The sequence below is a fragment of the Ursus americanus genome, chromosome 14 (genome assembly GCF_024610735.1).
Source record: "Ursus americanus isolate L20-20 chromosome 14, mUrsAme1.1.p, whole genome shotgun sequence".
Classification (NCBI taxonomy): Eukaryota; Metazoa; Chordata; class Mammalia; order Carnivora; family Ursidae; genus Ursus; species Ursus americanus.
In genome coordinates, this window is record NC_142140.1 from 43,228,012 (window position 1) to 43,244,374 (window position 16,363).

At 51.3% G+C, this 16,363-nt stretch overlaps 1 protein-coding gene across 2 annotated transcripts; it reads left to right on the forward strand.

Annotated features, from left to right (window-relative positions):
• Positions 1-784: 784 nt before the first annotated feature.
• On the forward strand, positions 785-16,273 carry TMEM161A (transmembrane protein 161A). 2 transcript variants are annotated; one of them, XM_087867136.1, is made up of 13 exons: positions 851-1,970; positions 2,280-2,281; positions 3,717-3,820; positions 4,454-4,534; positions 4,904-5,001; positions 5,113-5,269; positions 6,654-6,805; positions 14,292-14,352; positions 14,451-14,594; positions 14,684-14,797; positions 14,963-15,137; positions 15,257-15,353; positions 15,683-16,273. In XM_087867136.1, exons 1-13 carry the CDS (start codon positions 1,859-1,861, stop codon positions 15,934-15,936), a joined length of 1,551 nt encoding a protein of 516 aa, XP_087723262.1. In that variant the 5' UTR covers positions 851-1,858; the 3' UTR covers positions 15,937-16,273. The 2 variants fall into 2 exon arrangements, with proteins under 2 accessions (XP_045634584.1, XP_087723262.1); XM_045778628.2 differs by lacking the exons at positions 851-1,970; positions 2,280-2,281; positions 4,904-5,001 and adding an exon at positions 785-831.
• Positions 16,274-16,363: the final 90 nt, after the last annotated feature.

The following is a 16,363-nucleotide window of genomic DNA, read 5'->3' on the forward strand; positions in this document are numbered from 1 at the left end:
ACTTATCCATGAAAATGCAGACAGCAAAACTTAGGCACCCATGCTAGAAGCCCTTTCCTCCAAGCCTCGAAACACAGAACGTCAGATTCTTGAGACTGACATTTTTTGTCCTGGATCTAACCATGCCCGAAGCTCACTATGCTTTTAGAGTTTTTTGTCACAAAATTTTCCCTTTTTTTGCTGGAGCCCATTTGAGTTGGTGTGTGTGTGTGCGCGCGCGTTCAATCAGAGTCCTGGCTGATAGAGATGAATAAGTCTTTGCTAAATAAAAAAGATTGCGAAAGGAGGTATTCCAAGAGGAAAGATAGGATTTACAGGGGCCTGGAGGTATGAGATGGCATGGCCAGTGGCGAGCTGTATTGTAGTGTGTACAATAGTGCTGGCGGCCGGCTGCAGCCAGGTAGAGCATTTGACTCTGAGTGTCTGATCCTTTGGGAGTCTAGTCCGTGGGAGCCACTGAATGTTCTTGATCAGGGGAGTTTGACGCTCAGAACTCTCCAGCGGGAGGTCTTGCGTGGATAAATGAATGTATTTGCCTCAGACCTGCGAGATAGGCGCAGATGCTAGGAGACTGAATCTCAGAGAGGACAGCACACAGGGTACCAGAGAGTCCTGTCTCAACCGACTTCTGAGCTTGCCGGGTGTCTTCGAACTACAACTTCCGGCATGCAACGCGAGCGACCTCTTGTCCCTCGTGGCTTGCTCCAGCTGCAAGCCTGACGATTGGTCTTATGGGCTGTTTGTCAAAACAGAGCCGGGCTCTGATTGGTTGGGTTCCCGCGAGGTGCCCGGAGCCTCCGGTCAGCGGCCCGCGCTCCCGCCGGCGACATGGTGAGCCGGCGGCCAGCGGCTTGGGGGGCCTTGGCTGAGGGGCAGGAGATCCCGCTGAGGGGGTCCAGGGAGACCGAGGGAACTGGGATCCCTTTGTGGGGATTGGGAGCTCTGAGGGACTCTGGGTCGCGCTGAGGGCCGTGTGTCCCTCTCTGGGTTCAGTCTCCCTGCGGGACCTACGTAGGGGTTGGGGGTTCTGCCTAGAGGACTGGAGGTCCCTAAGCGTTCGAGAATCCTGGAAAATCTCTGGGGGCCCTCTAGGGGCCTGGAGACCTGCCGAGGGGTCGCAGCCCCGCAGAGGGGACTGGGGACCCGAAAACGTACGGATCCTCGCTGGGGAGGTTGGGGGTCCAGCTGGAGCCCACGCTGGCGACGTGGGTCCTGCGGAAGCATGGGGTCGCTGCGTGTATTGAGGTGTGTGGAAGGGCCCGGGACAGTCCTGAGAGGAGAAGTCAGGCCAGGGGGATCTGGGTGGCCTCGGAGCGGACGAGGGTCCCAGAATTGGAGACAGCGCAGTTGGAACGTTCAGGTCTCACGCGGCTCTGGGTCCAACCTATTGAGTTTATTCTTCATACTTAGCCTGGCCACTGTGGGTGGGTCAGGCTGATGCGGGGCGAGAGCGGGAACTTCCGATCCCTAAACGTTCGGACTGGGCAGAGGGAGGGGCCCCGGAGGTCTACCCGACCCTGCCTGTGGGAATCCCCAAGGAGGGGCGTTGAATGTGCGCCTGAACATGAAAAGTGAACGTGGTTCCCGGCCTGGGTGCGGGAAGCAATGGGAGATGAGCGGAAGGGTTCTCGAGAGCGGAACGGAGGAAAGCCTCATTGGTGTTAGCAGGTAGCAGGATTCTCGTATTCTCGGACTGTAGGTCCAGGGAAAGACTTTGAGCAGGAGAGAGACGTGGGCTGATGGGAGGCTCCAGATATCTTGGGAAATCTGCAGAGCCAGGACCTCAAGACCGGAGGCTGCTGGGGGGAGGGGCTTGAAAAACATCGCTGGACCGACCTCAGGAGCCTCAGGTGGAGGGATGCTTGTCTTTCTTCCCTCTTTCCCATCTCCTCCCCTTCCCCCTGGCTCCTCCTTCCCTCCCTCTCTCCTTCCTTCCTTCCGTCCTGCCTCTCCTAGGTGCTGGGACCGAAGTTTGAGCCAAGGCCCCCTCCCTGGGAGGTGTCAGAGGGTGATAGGGGTCTGCAGTTGAGAGCCCAAGGGTCTGGGAGGGCCTCTGAGACCCCAGTGAATGGAGGCAGACAGGCCTACGGAGAGAGCCGGGCGATGAGGCAGGGTGTCTTGAGCTGGGCCCTCCAGGCCTTGCTGGCTGCGAAAAGGAGTTGGATTTTGACTGACATCCTGACTCGCTGAAAAGGGCCCAGCTCTGTGTCTGCGGGAGCGACGGATGGGTACTGGGGCCTCCGGAGACTAGACGGGGATGATCTGCGCTCTAGGCATAGAGGTCCAGGCTAGAGGTGCCGCTGTGCTGGGGTCGTGTTAGGTCGTCGATGGTTAAAAACCTAGCAAGAGATTGAGTCACAGGGTGGAGGCCACAGAGGGAAGAGAAAGATCAGCAGGGGAGCCCCAGGATCTGTTGTCTGGAGAGGCGCCGGTGGGAGGCTCTGAGGGCTCGGAAAGGGGCAGAAGAGGACCCTAGGAGGAGGTGCTGGCCCTCGGAGAGGCCCACCTCACTGGGCTTGGAAGGGGGCTCCTTGACCTTGCCGGCGACTGTGCCCACAGTCTTTAGTGACCGCTAGCCAGTCTGCACTTGGGGGTTAGGGAGGGTGAGCAGTGAGAAGAGATTAGTTGAGATTTAAAGACCAGAAAGATGATGCGCCAACCTCATTACTGAGAAAATGTTTCTGGTTTACAAGTACAGGCATAGAGAAAATATCCTCTTAGTTATCTTAATGATGGATTTCTCAGCAGTCATTCCGAATTACTGTGTTGGCCCGATACCCATCACACTAGAGCTTTTCCTATTACAGTTAGCATATTCTTGCCTGATTAAAGGATAATTTTAATAATTAATTTTAATATTAAAGTAATCTTTATTTCACTTTAGTTGTTAATTATAATATCATAATACTAGTCGACAGCACTCCTGAGCACATAATTTTATATAATTACATAATTACTGATACCAAATTGGTATTTACTGCATTCAAGCAGGAAAACCCAGCTTCAGACTGATTACCAAAAGCATTCCTTCTAAAGCGTTTTAAAATTAATATATGAAAACGTGTAATGAATTGGTAAAAAGTTTGTTACATAGAATTTAGTGAGAAATTCCTAATTTAAAAAGCCATCCCACTCGTATAAGTCTTTGTCCTGAAACTGATAGTGGCCAGAAATAGGCTTTCCAAGGAGGCTGGTTACAAAAGGGAGCGAGAAGGAGAGGGCGATGGAATCATCAGGGTAATTTCCGGTGGGAAAGAGGGAGATGGAACTGCCAGGGTGAGCTACGACGTGTGGGTGGGGCCGTGGGAGGGGAGCCTCTTTCACTGGCTGTGCTCCTTGTAGGTCTGGAAGGTGGTCTTGACAGCACCTGAAACAAAATAGGCAGCACCCCATTTCCTGGTGGGGAAACCGAGGCCTCAGGGAGCTGAAGAGCTGAAATCCATAGCAGAAGCCAGAAGTGAACCCCAGCCTGTGCTCTCCACCACCCTACACCCCAGCTAGGTGGTGTTGGTAGGGAGTGCGGGAATCCACACACAGCAGGGGCTCCCAGGGTGGAGGCTGAGCCCACCCCAGCCCCCTCCTTCAAGATGCAGCTGGAGCCCAGGAGGCCCTCGCTCCCCAACCTGGCCCCAGCCTCTCTATAAATAACCTGACTTCCGAGGCAGTGATCTTGTGACCTTCTGGCAGGCACTGCCCTTCATGTCCCCTCCCCCCAGGCCGTCCTGGGAGTGCAGCTGGTGGTGACCCTGCTCACCGCCACCCTCATGCACAGGCTGGCACCGCACTGCTCCTTCGCACGCTGGCTGCTCTGCAATGGCAGGTGAGCCACAGCCCCGCCCCGGGCGGTGGGAGGAGGCCCTCCGGGCCCCGCCCCCTCCGCCACCTCCAAACCCTGCGGCAGGCCCTACGGTGTTCTCGGTTTTTTAAAAACAACTTTATTGAGATATAATTGACGTACAATAAACTGCAAATATTTGAAGCACACAGTTGGATCAGTTTTGACAGATGTACACACCCGTGAGACCACATTTCCCCACTGGAAAGAGCAGCTGCTCCCCCCCCCCACTCCGGCCTTCCTGGAATCCAACCCCCCTGCCACACTACTCTCGCTGTAGATGTTTCCTGCAGTGCTTTTTGTCCCTGTTTGGCTCTCGGACCCTTTCTGAGATCTAGGGGAAACTGAACTTTCCGTCAATGCACACGCCTGCCCCGCCAGAAAAGATAGGCAGCAGATTCAGGGGTGTCCAGGACTCCAGGCCACCCTGCCGTTTCCCCATAGCTTCTCACTGCACTCCCCCAGTCTTCCCCTGGCCTTCCCTGGGCCTTGCATGGCCTCTGCCCATCCTGTCCCCATGCATTACGGGTCTCCCCCTGACTCAGTCCTGGGTTTGAGGATTCACTGCCTCGAGCCCTCCATGCCCAAGCTTTCTTGACTTCCCGTCTTTGCCCTCAGTCTCTTCCGATACAAGCACCCTACTGAGGAAGAGCTTCGGGCCCTGGAGGGAAAGCCGAAGCCCAGAGGCAGGAAGGACCGGTGAGTGAGCCCCCAGCCTGAGGGGAGCAGCTCCCCTTCCAGGCGCAGTTCTGGGCACCGAGGAGAGGGGTGGACACCCCAGGTTGAGAAGATGTCACTGTTGTTCATTGGTTGCCTCTGGCTGAGAGCTAATGCTTATTGCAAGTGTGCCCTGGGCCAGCCCTGTGAGTGGGTGGTGTCCGCACCCCGATGTGCTGAGACCCAGGCTCGGGAGAAGGTACCTCCCAAGCCAGCTCCTCAGGTGCTCTGAGGGTGGCACGGTGGAATCTTCCAGGCTGGATGGGGCGGGCCTCCATGTCTGGCTGGGGAGGAGAGAACAGAGGATGCCTCTCTGACACTCCCTCCGCCCTTACCGCCCCCCCCCAACAGGTGGGCCAATGGCTATAGCGAAGAAAAGCCCTTGTCTGTGCCCCGAGACGCCCCTTTCCAGCTGGAGACCTGTCCCCTCACAGCAGTTGATGCCCTCGGTAACAGCCCAGCTGGGTCCCCAACGTCGCAGCCTCAGCCTGCACCCTGGTGGGATGGGCGAGGGGGGTGGCCGGTGCTGGGCTGTGGACTGAGCCGCGCGCTTCCCGCAGTCCTGCGCTTCTTCCTGGAGTACCAGTGGTTCGTGGACTTCGCCGTGTACTCGGGGGGCGTGTACGTCTTCACAGAGGCCTACTACTACGTGCTGGGCCCGGCCAAGGAGACCAACATCGCCGTGTTCTGGGCTCTGCTCACCGTTGCCTTCTCCGTGTATCCTTCCTCGGGCTGTGCAGGTGGTCAGGGAGGAGGGAGGCACGTGCAAGCGGGACTCCAGCTCCCCCCCCCCAAAGTTGGTCTATCAGTTATCAGCTGCTGTCCCCAAAAAACTCCCCAAAACTGGGTGGCGTAAAACGGTCCCTCTGTTATTCGCTCTCCTGGGCGGGGCTCAGCCCTGCGGGCTTCTCTCTGCTCTAAGGGGTCCCACCTTCCGGCGGGCTAAACCAGGCTTCCTCCTGGTAGCAGACTCACCAGCAAGGAAGAAGGGGTGCTGCAGGCTTCCTGAGGTTTCACAGGAAGTTGGCCCAGCCCTGTCTCCGTCCATTCTCTTGGTCAAAGCAAGTCACCAGCCCCGATGCAGGGGCAGGAAAAGAGATGCCCCTTTTGCTATGTTTTTTTTAAATTATTTTTTATTTTTTTAAGATTTTATTTCTTTATTTGACAGAGAGAGAGAACAAGCAGGGAGAGTGGCAGGCAGAGGGAGAGGGAAAAGTAGGCTTCCTGTGGAGCAGGGAGCCCGATGCGGGGCTCGATCCCAGGACCCTGGGATCATGACCTGAGCCACAGGCAGACACTTGAGACTGAGCCACCCAAGCGGCCCCTCTGCTGTGTTTTTCTATGAAGCTGCCCAGGGAACAGAGACAAACCTGTGACGCCCTTGTGGAATGGGCTTGGGAAGAAAAGCCCATCTCGAAGTCCACACTGATTCTGGAAAGCCCCATGGCTGTCTTCAGGGCAGATTCGAGATACAGCCCTTGTATCTCTGACAGCTTCTCAGAGGAACGGGAGATTCACCTGCTGTGAACGCAGCCAGGTTCGGTGGGTCAGACAGACCACCCCCTTGTGAAGAAACAGACTTGCTGGCTGTTTCAGTGAGAAATGGCCACAGGTAGGGGTGCCTGGGTGGCTTGGTTGAGAGCCCAACGCTTGGTTTCAGCTGGGGTCATGGTCTCGAGCCCTCTCCCCCCTAGTTGGGTTCGGAGCTCGCATGGAGCCTGCCTGAGATTCTTTCCCCCTCCCCCTACTCTGCTCCTCCCCCCACTCGCTCTTGTTCTCTCTCTAAAATAAATAAATAAATAAATAAATAAATAAATAAATAAATAAATAAATTCTTAAAAAAGAAAGAAAAAAAGAAATGGCCACAGGTGGTGTGATGAGGCCGAGCTGGAGGCCCAGGCACGCCTGCCACCCATGCAGCCCAAGCCCGCTGACACAGGCGCGAGCAGCACTGGACCTTGGGTCCTGGGCTTGTTCGGCAGCTCACTCTTCTGCTGGGTCACCGCCCTGCTCCCGGAGACTCCAAACCCCGCTCTGGCTGCGAGTGGGGGAGTGGGGAGGCGCACTACAGCTGCTCAGGCTTCCTTAGCCCTGCCCCCAGCAAGATGTTCCTGATGGTGACGCGGTTGTACTTCAGTGCAGAGGAGGGGGGCGAACGCTCCGTCTGCCTCACCTTCGCCTTCCTCTTCCTGCTCCTGGCCATGCTGGTGCAGGTGGTCCAGGAGGAGACTCTCGAGCTGGGCCTGGAGCCAGGTACGTGCAGTGTTTGGGGCGGGGGTCGCCACGTCCATCACTCCCTCGTGGAAGTGGGGTTTAAGTGGCTTGTCCCACCAGCACATAATCGGGGAAGGGGTGGGGGACTCTCTATGGCTGCTTGCTGCCCTCGCGTCTCCTGGGGCTTTGGGGCAAGAGGCTGTCCTGTCTCGTGGCCTCTGATGGCTGCCTGCGGCTGTAGTTCTTCGCAGGGCACTTCTGTTCCCCTCATCTGCCCTCTCCCCAGCAGCCACAGCGATTTAATATTTATCCATTCTAATTTAATTTGGTGAAGGAAATGGTAAATGGCACAACATTCATAAAGTACAAGAGGATATACATGGGGTAAAAATCACCCACACTGGCTCCCCTTCCAAGAGGAAAACTGGGAGACCACTTTCCTTTTTCCCCATAAAACGGTAGTGTTTATGGCTGTACACCCTGTCTTTTTCCCTTAAAAACATTAATTTGGAGGTTGTCCCTTGATATTACATACAGTGTGGGGTGGGTTTTTTTTTTTTTTTAATTATAATACCCACATAGTATTTCATTTTATGGGGGTTCCATGATTATTTAACCAGTCCCCTACTTCTGGACATCTAAGTCTTCACTATCGAACGTCGTTCAAAACCAGGTTGTGTTACCACCGTGTCGTGTGGGAGTAGCCCTGCGCATGTGGCCCTGTGCGAGAAAGTGCATTTGTAATTTCGATAATGTTGTCAATTGCCATTTAGGAAGAGATTAATGAAGTGCCCATTTCCCCACATTCTCTCCAATGTGTTTCCTCAGACTTTTTTTTGTCCTGGCTAACCTGATGGGTGAAAGTATAAGCAAGGTTGAGTGTCTTTTCCTATGTGGAAAAGTCATTTCTATCTGCTTTCCAGAAAAGGTCTGTCCTTTTGCCCAGTTTTCTGCTGAGTGGTTGACCCTTTTATTGATTTGTAGGAGCTCTTTATATATGAGAGACATTAGCCTTTGTATGGGATAGTAGTCGCAAATATTTTTTCTTAGTTTCCCATTTTTCTTTTGATTTTCTCTATTCTTTGGATGATCTTTTAAAAATATAATTTGGATCACATCACTTCTCGGCCAGATACCAGACTCTTGTGGTGTTTGGATAAAGATCAAAGTACTCACTGTGGTGCGCACAGCCTTGCTGTGTTCCTTGAGCTTTATCTTCACCAATTCTCCCTGCTTTTCAATTTTTAAAATTATCTAATATTGGAGATATATATATAACATATATATAGAACATATATATATATATTGAACATGTATATGTAAATTACAAAGCAAAATAATAATGTAACAAACTCACTTCTTAAATGAGAACTAGAACATTCCCAACATTCTTGCATGTCTCTGGCGCTCCTTTCCAATCCCGCCACCTTCCTCTCCTTTTTTTTTTTTTTTTTAAAGATTTTATTTATTTATGTGGTAGAGAGACAGCCAGCGAGAGAGGGAACACAGCACAGGAGTGGGAGAGGAAGAAGCAGGCTCCCAGCGGAGGAGCCCGATGCGGGACTCGATCCCAGAACACCGGGATCACGCCCTGAGCCAAAGGCAGACGCCTAACAACTGCGCCACCCAGGCGCCCCCACCTTCCTCTCCTACTCACAGCCCCAGTCAGTCTCTCAAATCTTGTGTTTATCATTCTTTTGCTTTTTTTTTTCAAGTAGGCTCCATGCCCAGCATGGAGCCCATCGCAAGGCTCAAACTTCGCAACCCTGAGATCAAGCTGAGACCAAGAGTCGGGTTCTTTTTTTTTTTTTTTTTTTTAAAGATTTTATTTATTTATTTGACAGAGATAGAGACAGCCAGCGAGAGAGGGAACACAAGCAGGGGGAGTGGGAGAGGAAGAAGCAGGCTCATAGCAGAGGAAAACCCATAATGCCGGGATCACGCCCTGAGCCGAAGGCAGACGCTTAACCGCTGTGCCACCCAGGCACCCCAAGAGTCGGGTTCTTAATCGACTGAGCCACCCAAGCACCCCATTCCTGTGCCTTTGTAAAAAATAGTTGCATCACATATGTTCTGTCCCTAAGGAATTCACCATACAGTCCGCTCGCTGTTGTGGATGGTGTCAGCCAGTGTGTCATCTGCCAGCTGGTGCTTTTCGGTCTTTTTGATACTGTTTACAGAGCGAGGCCGTGTTGGTCCGGGCAGCTTTCGTTCATCTCTTTTCACAGATGAATGACGTTCTCTTGTGAGGCCACTTGTCTTTGTCCATTCTCCTGTTGCGGGACATCTAGGTGGTTTCCACATTTGAGCTTTTTTCACAGGTGCTGTAGGGAACATTCTTGGGCACGTTTCCTCATCCGCATATGCAGGCGTTTTTTTTTTGGGGCACAGGATCTGGGGACGAGGGGGCGTGTTCACCTTCATAAGAGGGTGCCTCAGCATTTTTCAGAGCAGTTCTCTCGGCACGCCCACCAGCCACGCGGCCTGGGGTTCCGAGTGTGGACCCTGGTCTCAGGCTGCCCACTGAGTCCCAGCCACCCTGGGCAAGCGTGGGTGAACTTGCAGCAGCCCCTGCCTCACCTCCCTGCTTGTGAGGTGGGGTGGTGAACGCACCAACCTTCCAGGGGCACAGTCCGGTGCGAGTGAGTTGAGATCTATGGAAAGTGCTTGATTTTTGCCCGTCTAGTGGTGGAAAAGGACGCCTTTAGTGGTCTTGACACGCATTTCTCTAATTACCTGGGAGGCTGAGCAGCTTTTCTTGTTTATTCACGATTCTCATTTCCTTTTCTTTGAAGAGCCTGTTCATACTGTTGCCCATTTTTCTTTGAGGCTGTATGTGTTTTTTCCTCCATTTTTTTTATTGTGGTAAAATACACATAATATTTACCATTTTATTTTTAAGAGTACACTTCAGTGACATTAAGCATATTCACCTTGTTGTGTGACCATCACCACCATCCTTCCCCCCCACCCTTTTGCCTTGCAAATCTGAAACTCTGTCCCCATTAAACACCGACTCTCCATTTTCCCCACCCCAGCCCCTGGCGCCCTCCATCCTACTTTCTGTCTCTATGAATCTGACCATCCTAGACGCTTTCTATGAGGGCAGTCATTCAGCATCTGTCTTTCTGTGACTGGCTTTTTTCATTCAGCATAATGTCCTTAAGGTTCATCCACGTTGTAGCCTGTGTTCAAATTTCCTTCCTGTTTATGGGTGAATAATACTCCATTTGCATGACTATATCCCATTTTGCTCATCCATTCATGTATCGACGGACATTTCTGTTGCTCCTGTGTTTCAGCTCTTGCGAATAGTGTTACGGACATGGGGGTACAAGCCCCTGCTTTTAATTCTTTTGGGTACAGATCCAGAGGTGGAATTGCTGGATTATGTAGTAATTCTATGTTTAATTTTTTTGAGGAGTCAACACACTGCTTTCTTGGGGTACCTGGTGGCTCAGTTAGTTAGGCATCTGCCCCAGGGTCCTGGGATCGAGCCCCATGTGGGGCTCCTCGCTCAGTGGGGAGTCTGCTTCTCCTTCTCCCTCTCCTTCTGCAGCTCTCCCTGCTTGTGCTCTCTGTCTCAAATAAATAAATAAATAAATAAACAAATAAATAAATAAAATCTTAAAACACACACACAACTCTTTTCTTGGCTGGCTGCACCATTTTACATTCCTACCAGCGGTGCCCAAGAATTCCAGCTTCCCCACATCCTCACCAACATTTGTTATCTTCCTTTTCTTTTTCCTCGAGAGTGACCATCCTAGTGGGTGTGAGGTGGTATCTCAGTGAGGTTTTTATTTGCATTTGCCTAACGATGAGTGATGTTGAGCATATCTTCATATGCCTGTTGGTCATCTGTGTATCTTTATTGGAGAAATTGTCTATTCAAGTCCTTTGCCTATTTTTCTTTCTTTTTCAAAGATTTTATTTTTTAGTAATCTCTACACCCAACGTGGGGCTCAAACTTATGACCCCGAGATCAAGAGTCACACAGTCCACCAACCAAGCCAGCCAGGCGCCCCCTTTGCCTATTTTTTGAACCTGTATTTTTGGTGATGAGTTTTAGGAGTTCTGTATATATATCTGGGATACTCATCCCTTCTCAGATGTACGATTTGCACATATTTTTTCCATTCGGTGGGTTACCTTTTCACTCCATTGGTAGTATCTTTTGATGTACAAAAATTTTTAATTCTCGTGAGTCCAATTGGTCTACATTTTCTTTTGTTGCTCGTACCTTTGGTGTCAGATCTAAGACATCAGCACCAAATCCAAAGTTATGAAGCTTTTCTTTGGCTGTTTTTTTTTTTTTTTTTTTGGTCTTGTTGATTTGTAGGGTTTCTTTATATATTGTGGGGACTGATCCTTTCTTACATGTGTGGCACATACCTCCTCCTATCACATCTGACACACCATTATTTCCTGATCCACTGAAAGAAGATTAAAGACACTGTCACTTAACCTATTGCATGCCATCAATGGTCATGTGTTTCTCAATTTTAAAGAAGTTCAAGTGGCGGGAGCGGGGAGTGTATCTTCAAATTTGTGGCATGGCTTTTCACTTTCATTGTGGTGTTTTTTTTTCCTGTTAAATTGTGGGGGACCCGTCTGGCTCAGTCGGTACAGCATGTGACTCTTGATCTCAGGGTTATGAATCTGAGCCCCATGTTGGGTGTAAAGATTGCTTAAAAATAAAACCTTAAAAAAAACTGCCTCAAATGTTTTATTTTGAAAAATTCTAAACCTGCAGAATGGTTGGAAGAATCCTCTAATGAATTCCCATATGCCCTTGACCTAGACTCTTCTGGCCACGTTTGCATTATTTATTCTCTGCACATGCACATGTCGCACTTTTTTGGGCCGAGCCCTTGAAAATAGTTGCAGCGTTCACCTCTGGTGTTGGTTGGTTTGTTTGTTGATGAATAGCAGTTCCTTATTTCAGTTGGTTTTTGTCTTGAAGATATTCCCTTCCCTTCCCTACAATCAGAAAGACATGTTCTATTTTCCAACACAATGTTTCAATTTTGCCTTTCACATAAACCCTTAAACTCCTGGTCGTTCACTACTGTCTTATGAGGTAGGGATCAAACTGAGTGTTTTCCATGGAATGACCTTGCTGTACAATTGCATTTTTAGTGAATTGTGGGTTTCTTTTGGCTTTCTTTCATCTTTTCCAATCTTTCCCTTTTGTGTGGCTAGGATCTCTGGCTTTTATAGCACTATTCCGGTAGGTTTCTTTTTCTTGTTTCCAATTTCTTAGTTGGGTATTTAGCTATTTAGTTTTCAGCTTCTTCTGTTTCTCTTTCTAGCGTTTCTAGCATATAAGGCTGTAAATATTTTACTAAGTCCCACTTTTGTCCACACCTTAAGTTTTGACTTGTAATTTTCATTATCAGGCAGTTCTGGGTATTTTTATGTTTCCATTGTGATCTTACTTTCTCTTTCTCTCTTTCTTCGCCTTTCTTCCTTCCTCTTTCTTCTTTCTCTTTCCTTCTTTCTCTCTTTCTTTCTTTCTTTCTTTCTTTCTTTCTTTCTTTCTTTCTTTCTTTCTTTCTTTCCTTCCTTCCTTCCTTCCTTCCTTCCTTCTTTCTTTCTTTCTTTCTTTCTTTCTTTCTTTCTTCTTTCTTTTTCTTTCTTTCTTTCTCTTCCCCCCTTTTTTTAGAGGGGGGAAGGGCAAAAGGAGAGGGAGTGAAAGAATCCCAAGCAGGCTCCATGCCCAGTGCTGAGCCCAGTATGGGGCTCAATCTCACAACCCTGAGATCATGACCTGAGCCGAAATCAAGAGTTGGATGCTTAACTGACTGAGCCACCCAGACGGTCCAGTCAGTGTTTTCTTTATGTTTTGTGGCTAATTGACAAGGTGTTTACAAGTGTAGAATCGCTGTATATACCTGGTGAATCAACCATTTTATCATGGTATATTGACCACTTCTGATTCTAATAATACTTCTGTCTTACTCTATTTATCAGGTAATAATATAGCCTTTTCAGCTTTTTTTAAGTTGAGATATAATTGACATGTAACATTGTTAGTTTCAGGTATACAATATCATGATTCAGCATTTGTATGCATTACAAAACAGCCACCACAATAAATCTGGTTAACATTCATCACCATACAGATACAACTTATTTTTCTTATGATGAAAACTTTTAAGATCTATTCTCTTAGCAACTCTCAAGTATACAATACCACCTTTCTTTTGCTTAGTATTTGTCGTATCTTTTTAACATCCCTTTTCTTTCAACCTTATAGGGACCTTATGTTAAGGTACGTCTCCTTTAAAAAACATACAGCTGGATATTTTCAATCAAGCCCAACAGTCTCTGTCATTTAATTTCAAAGTTTAACCTGCTTACATTTATTATGATTACTCACATATTTGGCATTGTTTCTACCATCTTACCTTTTCACCTTCTTTTTGTTCTTTTTCTATGATTGCTGTTGACATTGGCTGCCGGTCTAATTGTCTTTCCTCTGTAGGTGATCTGTCTTAAATCCCTGGCTGCTTTGCGATCTCTTTGTTTTTGGTATTCCAGTTTCACTACAGTGTATAGGTATGGATTCCTTTGTATTATTCTGGTTTGATATACTTCGTGTGTGTCATTCATTCTGCAGTCTTTTCAACTATTCTCTTCCAAATCTCCTCTCCTCCTTCATTCTCTCTTCCCTTCTCTCTCTGGGGCTCTTATTTGAATTATGCTGGACTTTCTAGTCTGTCCTTCTTATCTCTTAATCTCCCTTCATATTTCCTAACTTTTTATCTTTCTGAGTTGGAATCTGAGTGATTTCTTCAGACCCAACTCATTCATTCCTTCTTTGGGTGTTTTGAATATGCCATTTAACAACCTATCATTTCAATAATTGTATTTTCCCTTTGGAAGAGCTTAATTGGTTCCTTTGCAAATATATCTGGTCATCTGAGGTAGCCTCCTGTTGCCTGTTCTGTGATTCCACCTTTTATTTTCCTCAATAATTTCACACATAACACCTGCAAGATTTCTGTAGTCTGTAGGGTCTAAACTCCCCCCCGCCCCGGCTTACTCTCCTTCATGGTGATTTGTTCCCTGGTGTGTTTGGTGATTTGGGTTGTGAGCTCATTTTTATTTGCTTTTACTCTGTGGAAAATCCAAGGGCCTGAACCAAAGATTCTTTCCAGGACTTTGGTTTTCTCCTATGGGAGTCTTTCATGCCCCTCCGGATTCCTGGTATAATCCAGGAAGCTTAGACTCAGTGGTCCACCGTGCCCCCTGCTTTCCCCCAGGCCAATCAAGGGTGTTTGCCTGGTACATTTTCCTATTCTTAAAAAAAAAACAAAAACCCAAAACCCAAACCAAACCAAAACAAAAAATGCACATAACCAAAATACAACGAAAGTTTTCCTTTTGCCTGGCACTGAGCCTGGCTCCCACTGATGTATTCGTACCTGGGGAGCAAAAGTCTATCTGGGAGGGGGGCAGAGCAGACACTGAGGCTCCAGGGGTCTGTTAGACACTGCCCTCTCGTTGTCTTCCCCAGGCCTCGCCAGTATGACCCAGAACTTGGAGCCACTTCTGAAGACGCAGGGCTGGGACTGGGCGTGAGTCCTGGGAAGTGAGGTGGGGCAAGGGCGGGCTGGGACTTGTAGGGGGGTTGCTGACAGGCTTTGGGGCCTCCTGACCCTTCTCTTCTCCCCAGGCTCCCTCTGGCCAAGCTGGCCATCCGCCTAGGGCTGGCTTTCGTGGGATCCATGCTGGGTGCCTTCCTCACCTTTCCAGGCCTGCGGCTGGCCCAGACACACCTGGATGCACTGACCATGTCGGAAGACCGGCCCATGCTGCAGTTATGCAGAGTGCCAGATGGGTGGGGGGGGATTTAAAGGAGAGGCTGGGGGGATGGTGGGCCTCACTCCTCTGTGCCCTTATCCCTAGGTTCCTTCTGCATACCAGCTTCCTGTCCCCTCTGATCATCCTGTGGCTCTGGACCAAGCCCATTGCACGGGACTTCCTGCACCAGGCACCCCTGGGGGAGGTGCCCTTCTCCCTGTGCGCATCCGGTGGGGGGGGGGAGGGCAGCGGGGGCCCTTCTGTGTACACCCCCCCCCCCCCCCCCCCCCCCCGTCTCTGAGGCTCAGGGAGGAGCCTTGGATCCTGGGGGAAGATCCTGGAGCAGGGGCGGCCTCCCTAGCCTCCTCACTCCCCTCCCCACAGGCTATCGGACTCAGCCTTCGACTCACTGCGCCTCTGGGTGCTGGTGGCCTTGTGCCTGCTAAGGCTGGCCGTGACCAGGCCCCACCTGCAGGCCTACCTGTGCCTGGCCAAGGCCCGCGTGGAGCAGCTGCGGCGGGAGGCCGGCCGCATAGAGGCCCGTGAGATCCAGAGGCGGGTATGGGCACTGAAGGTGGGAGGGGTCCCTGTCCCTGGGGCGTAGGGTCGCGCGAAACCCAGAAGGCCTCCCCCTTCCCCCCCCCCCCCCCCACGTAGCCCCTGCTACCTGCCCACTAGGTGGTGCGAGTCTACTGCTACGTGACCGTGGTGAGTCTGCAGTACCTGACGCCGCTCATCCTCACTCTCAACTGCACGCTGCTGCTCAAGACGCTGGGTGAGAAGGGGCGTGGCTGGGGGTGGAGCCTGGGGCGGGGTCCTGGGGGCGGCCGGGGAGCGAGGCGGGGCGGGGACGGAGAGGGGCGAGGTGGCGGCGCCGGGGCAGGACTTGGTAACACTCGGCGGCCCGCGGGGTGGGGCGGAGCCTGGAGGGCCCAGGGGAGGGGAGAGGAGGAGGTGGGGCCGAAGTTGGGGTGGGCGGCCGGAGAGAGAGTTTGGGGTGGTGGCGGGGGTAGGAGGTGGAGCCTAGGGCTCGGTGGGGGTCCCAGAGGTCAAACCCCGCCTGTACCTCTACCCACCCCTCCCTCCACCCTCCTTTTCTCACAGGCGGCTACTCCTGGGGCCTGGGCCCGGTCCCCATGCTGTCCCCCGCCCCGTCCTCAGCCCACGGTCGCCTGGTGGGCCCCGGGGAGGATGAGGCCCAGCAGACCGCGGCCCGGATCGCTGGGGCGCTAGGCAGCCTGCTCACGCCTCTCTTCCTCCGCGCCGTCCTCACCTTCGTCATCTGGTGGACCGCAGCCTGCCAGCTGCTCTCCAGCCTCTTCGGCCTCTACTTCCACCGGCACCTGGCGGGCTCCTAGCCGCCTGCAGACGCCCCTGGGGCCCCAAGGTCCCGGCCTTAGCCAGCGGCTTAAGGGCCGCCTCCTCCGTGTGTGCCTCGGCGTCCTCACGTGCAAGGTGGGCCCGGGAGTCCCCGCAGCACCTGCTGTGCCCGCCCACCTCACCTTAGTGCCTGAGCCCTGGCCCCCTCAGATCCCACGCTTCTGCCTCAAAACTGTTGCCCTGGGCCCAGGGGCAGAGGATCCCACGGAAAAGGCCATTGTTTTCCGGTTGCATGCCCCGCCCCCCCATTTGAGGCAGGTAGGGGAGGGGTCATTATTCTGAACAAATAAAACAACAGGCTGATTTTTACTATCAGGACTGGCGTGGTTTGGGAGGTGGCTTTCTGCATGTTGGTGTTTGGTGCTGAGTGTGATTCGTGAAGGGAATGACGGCGGAGCACAGGGC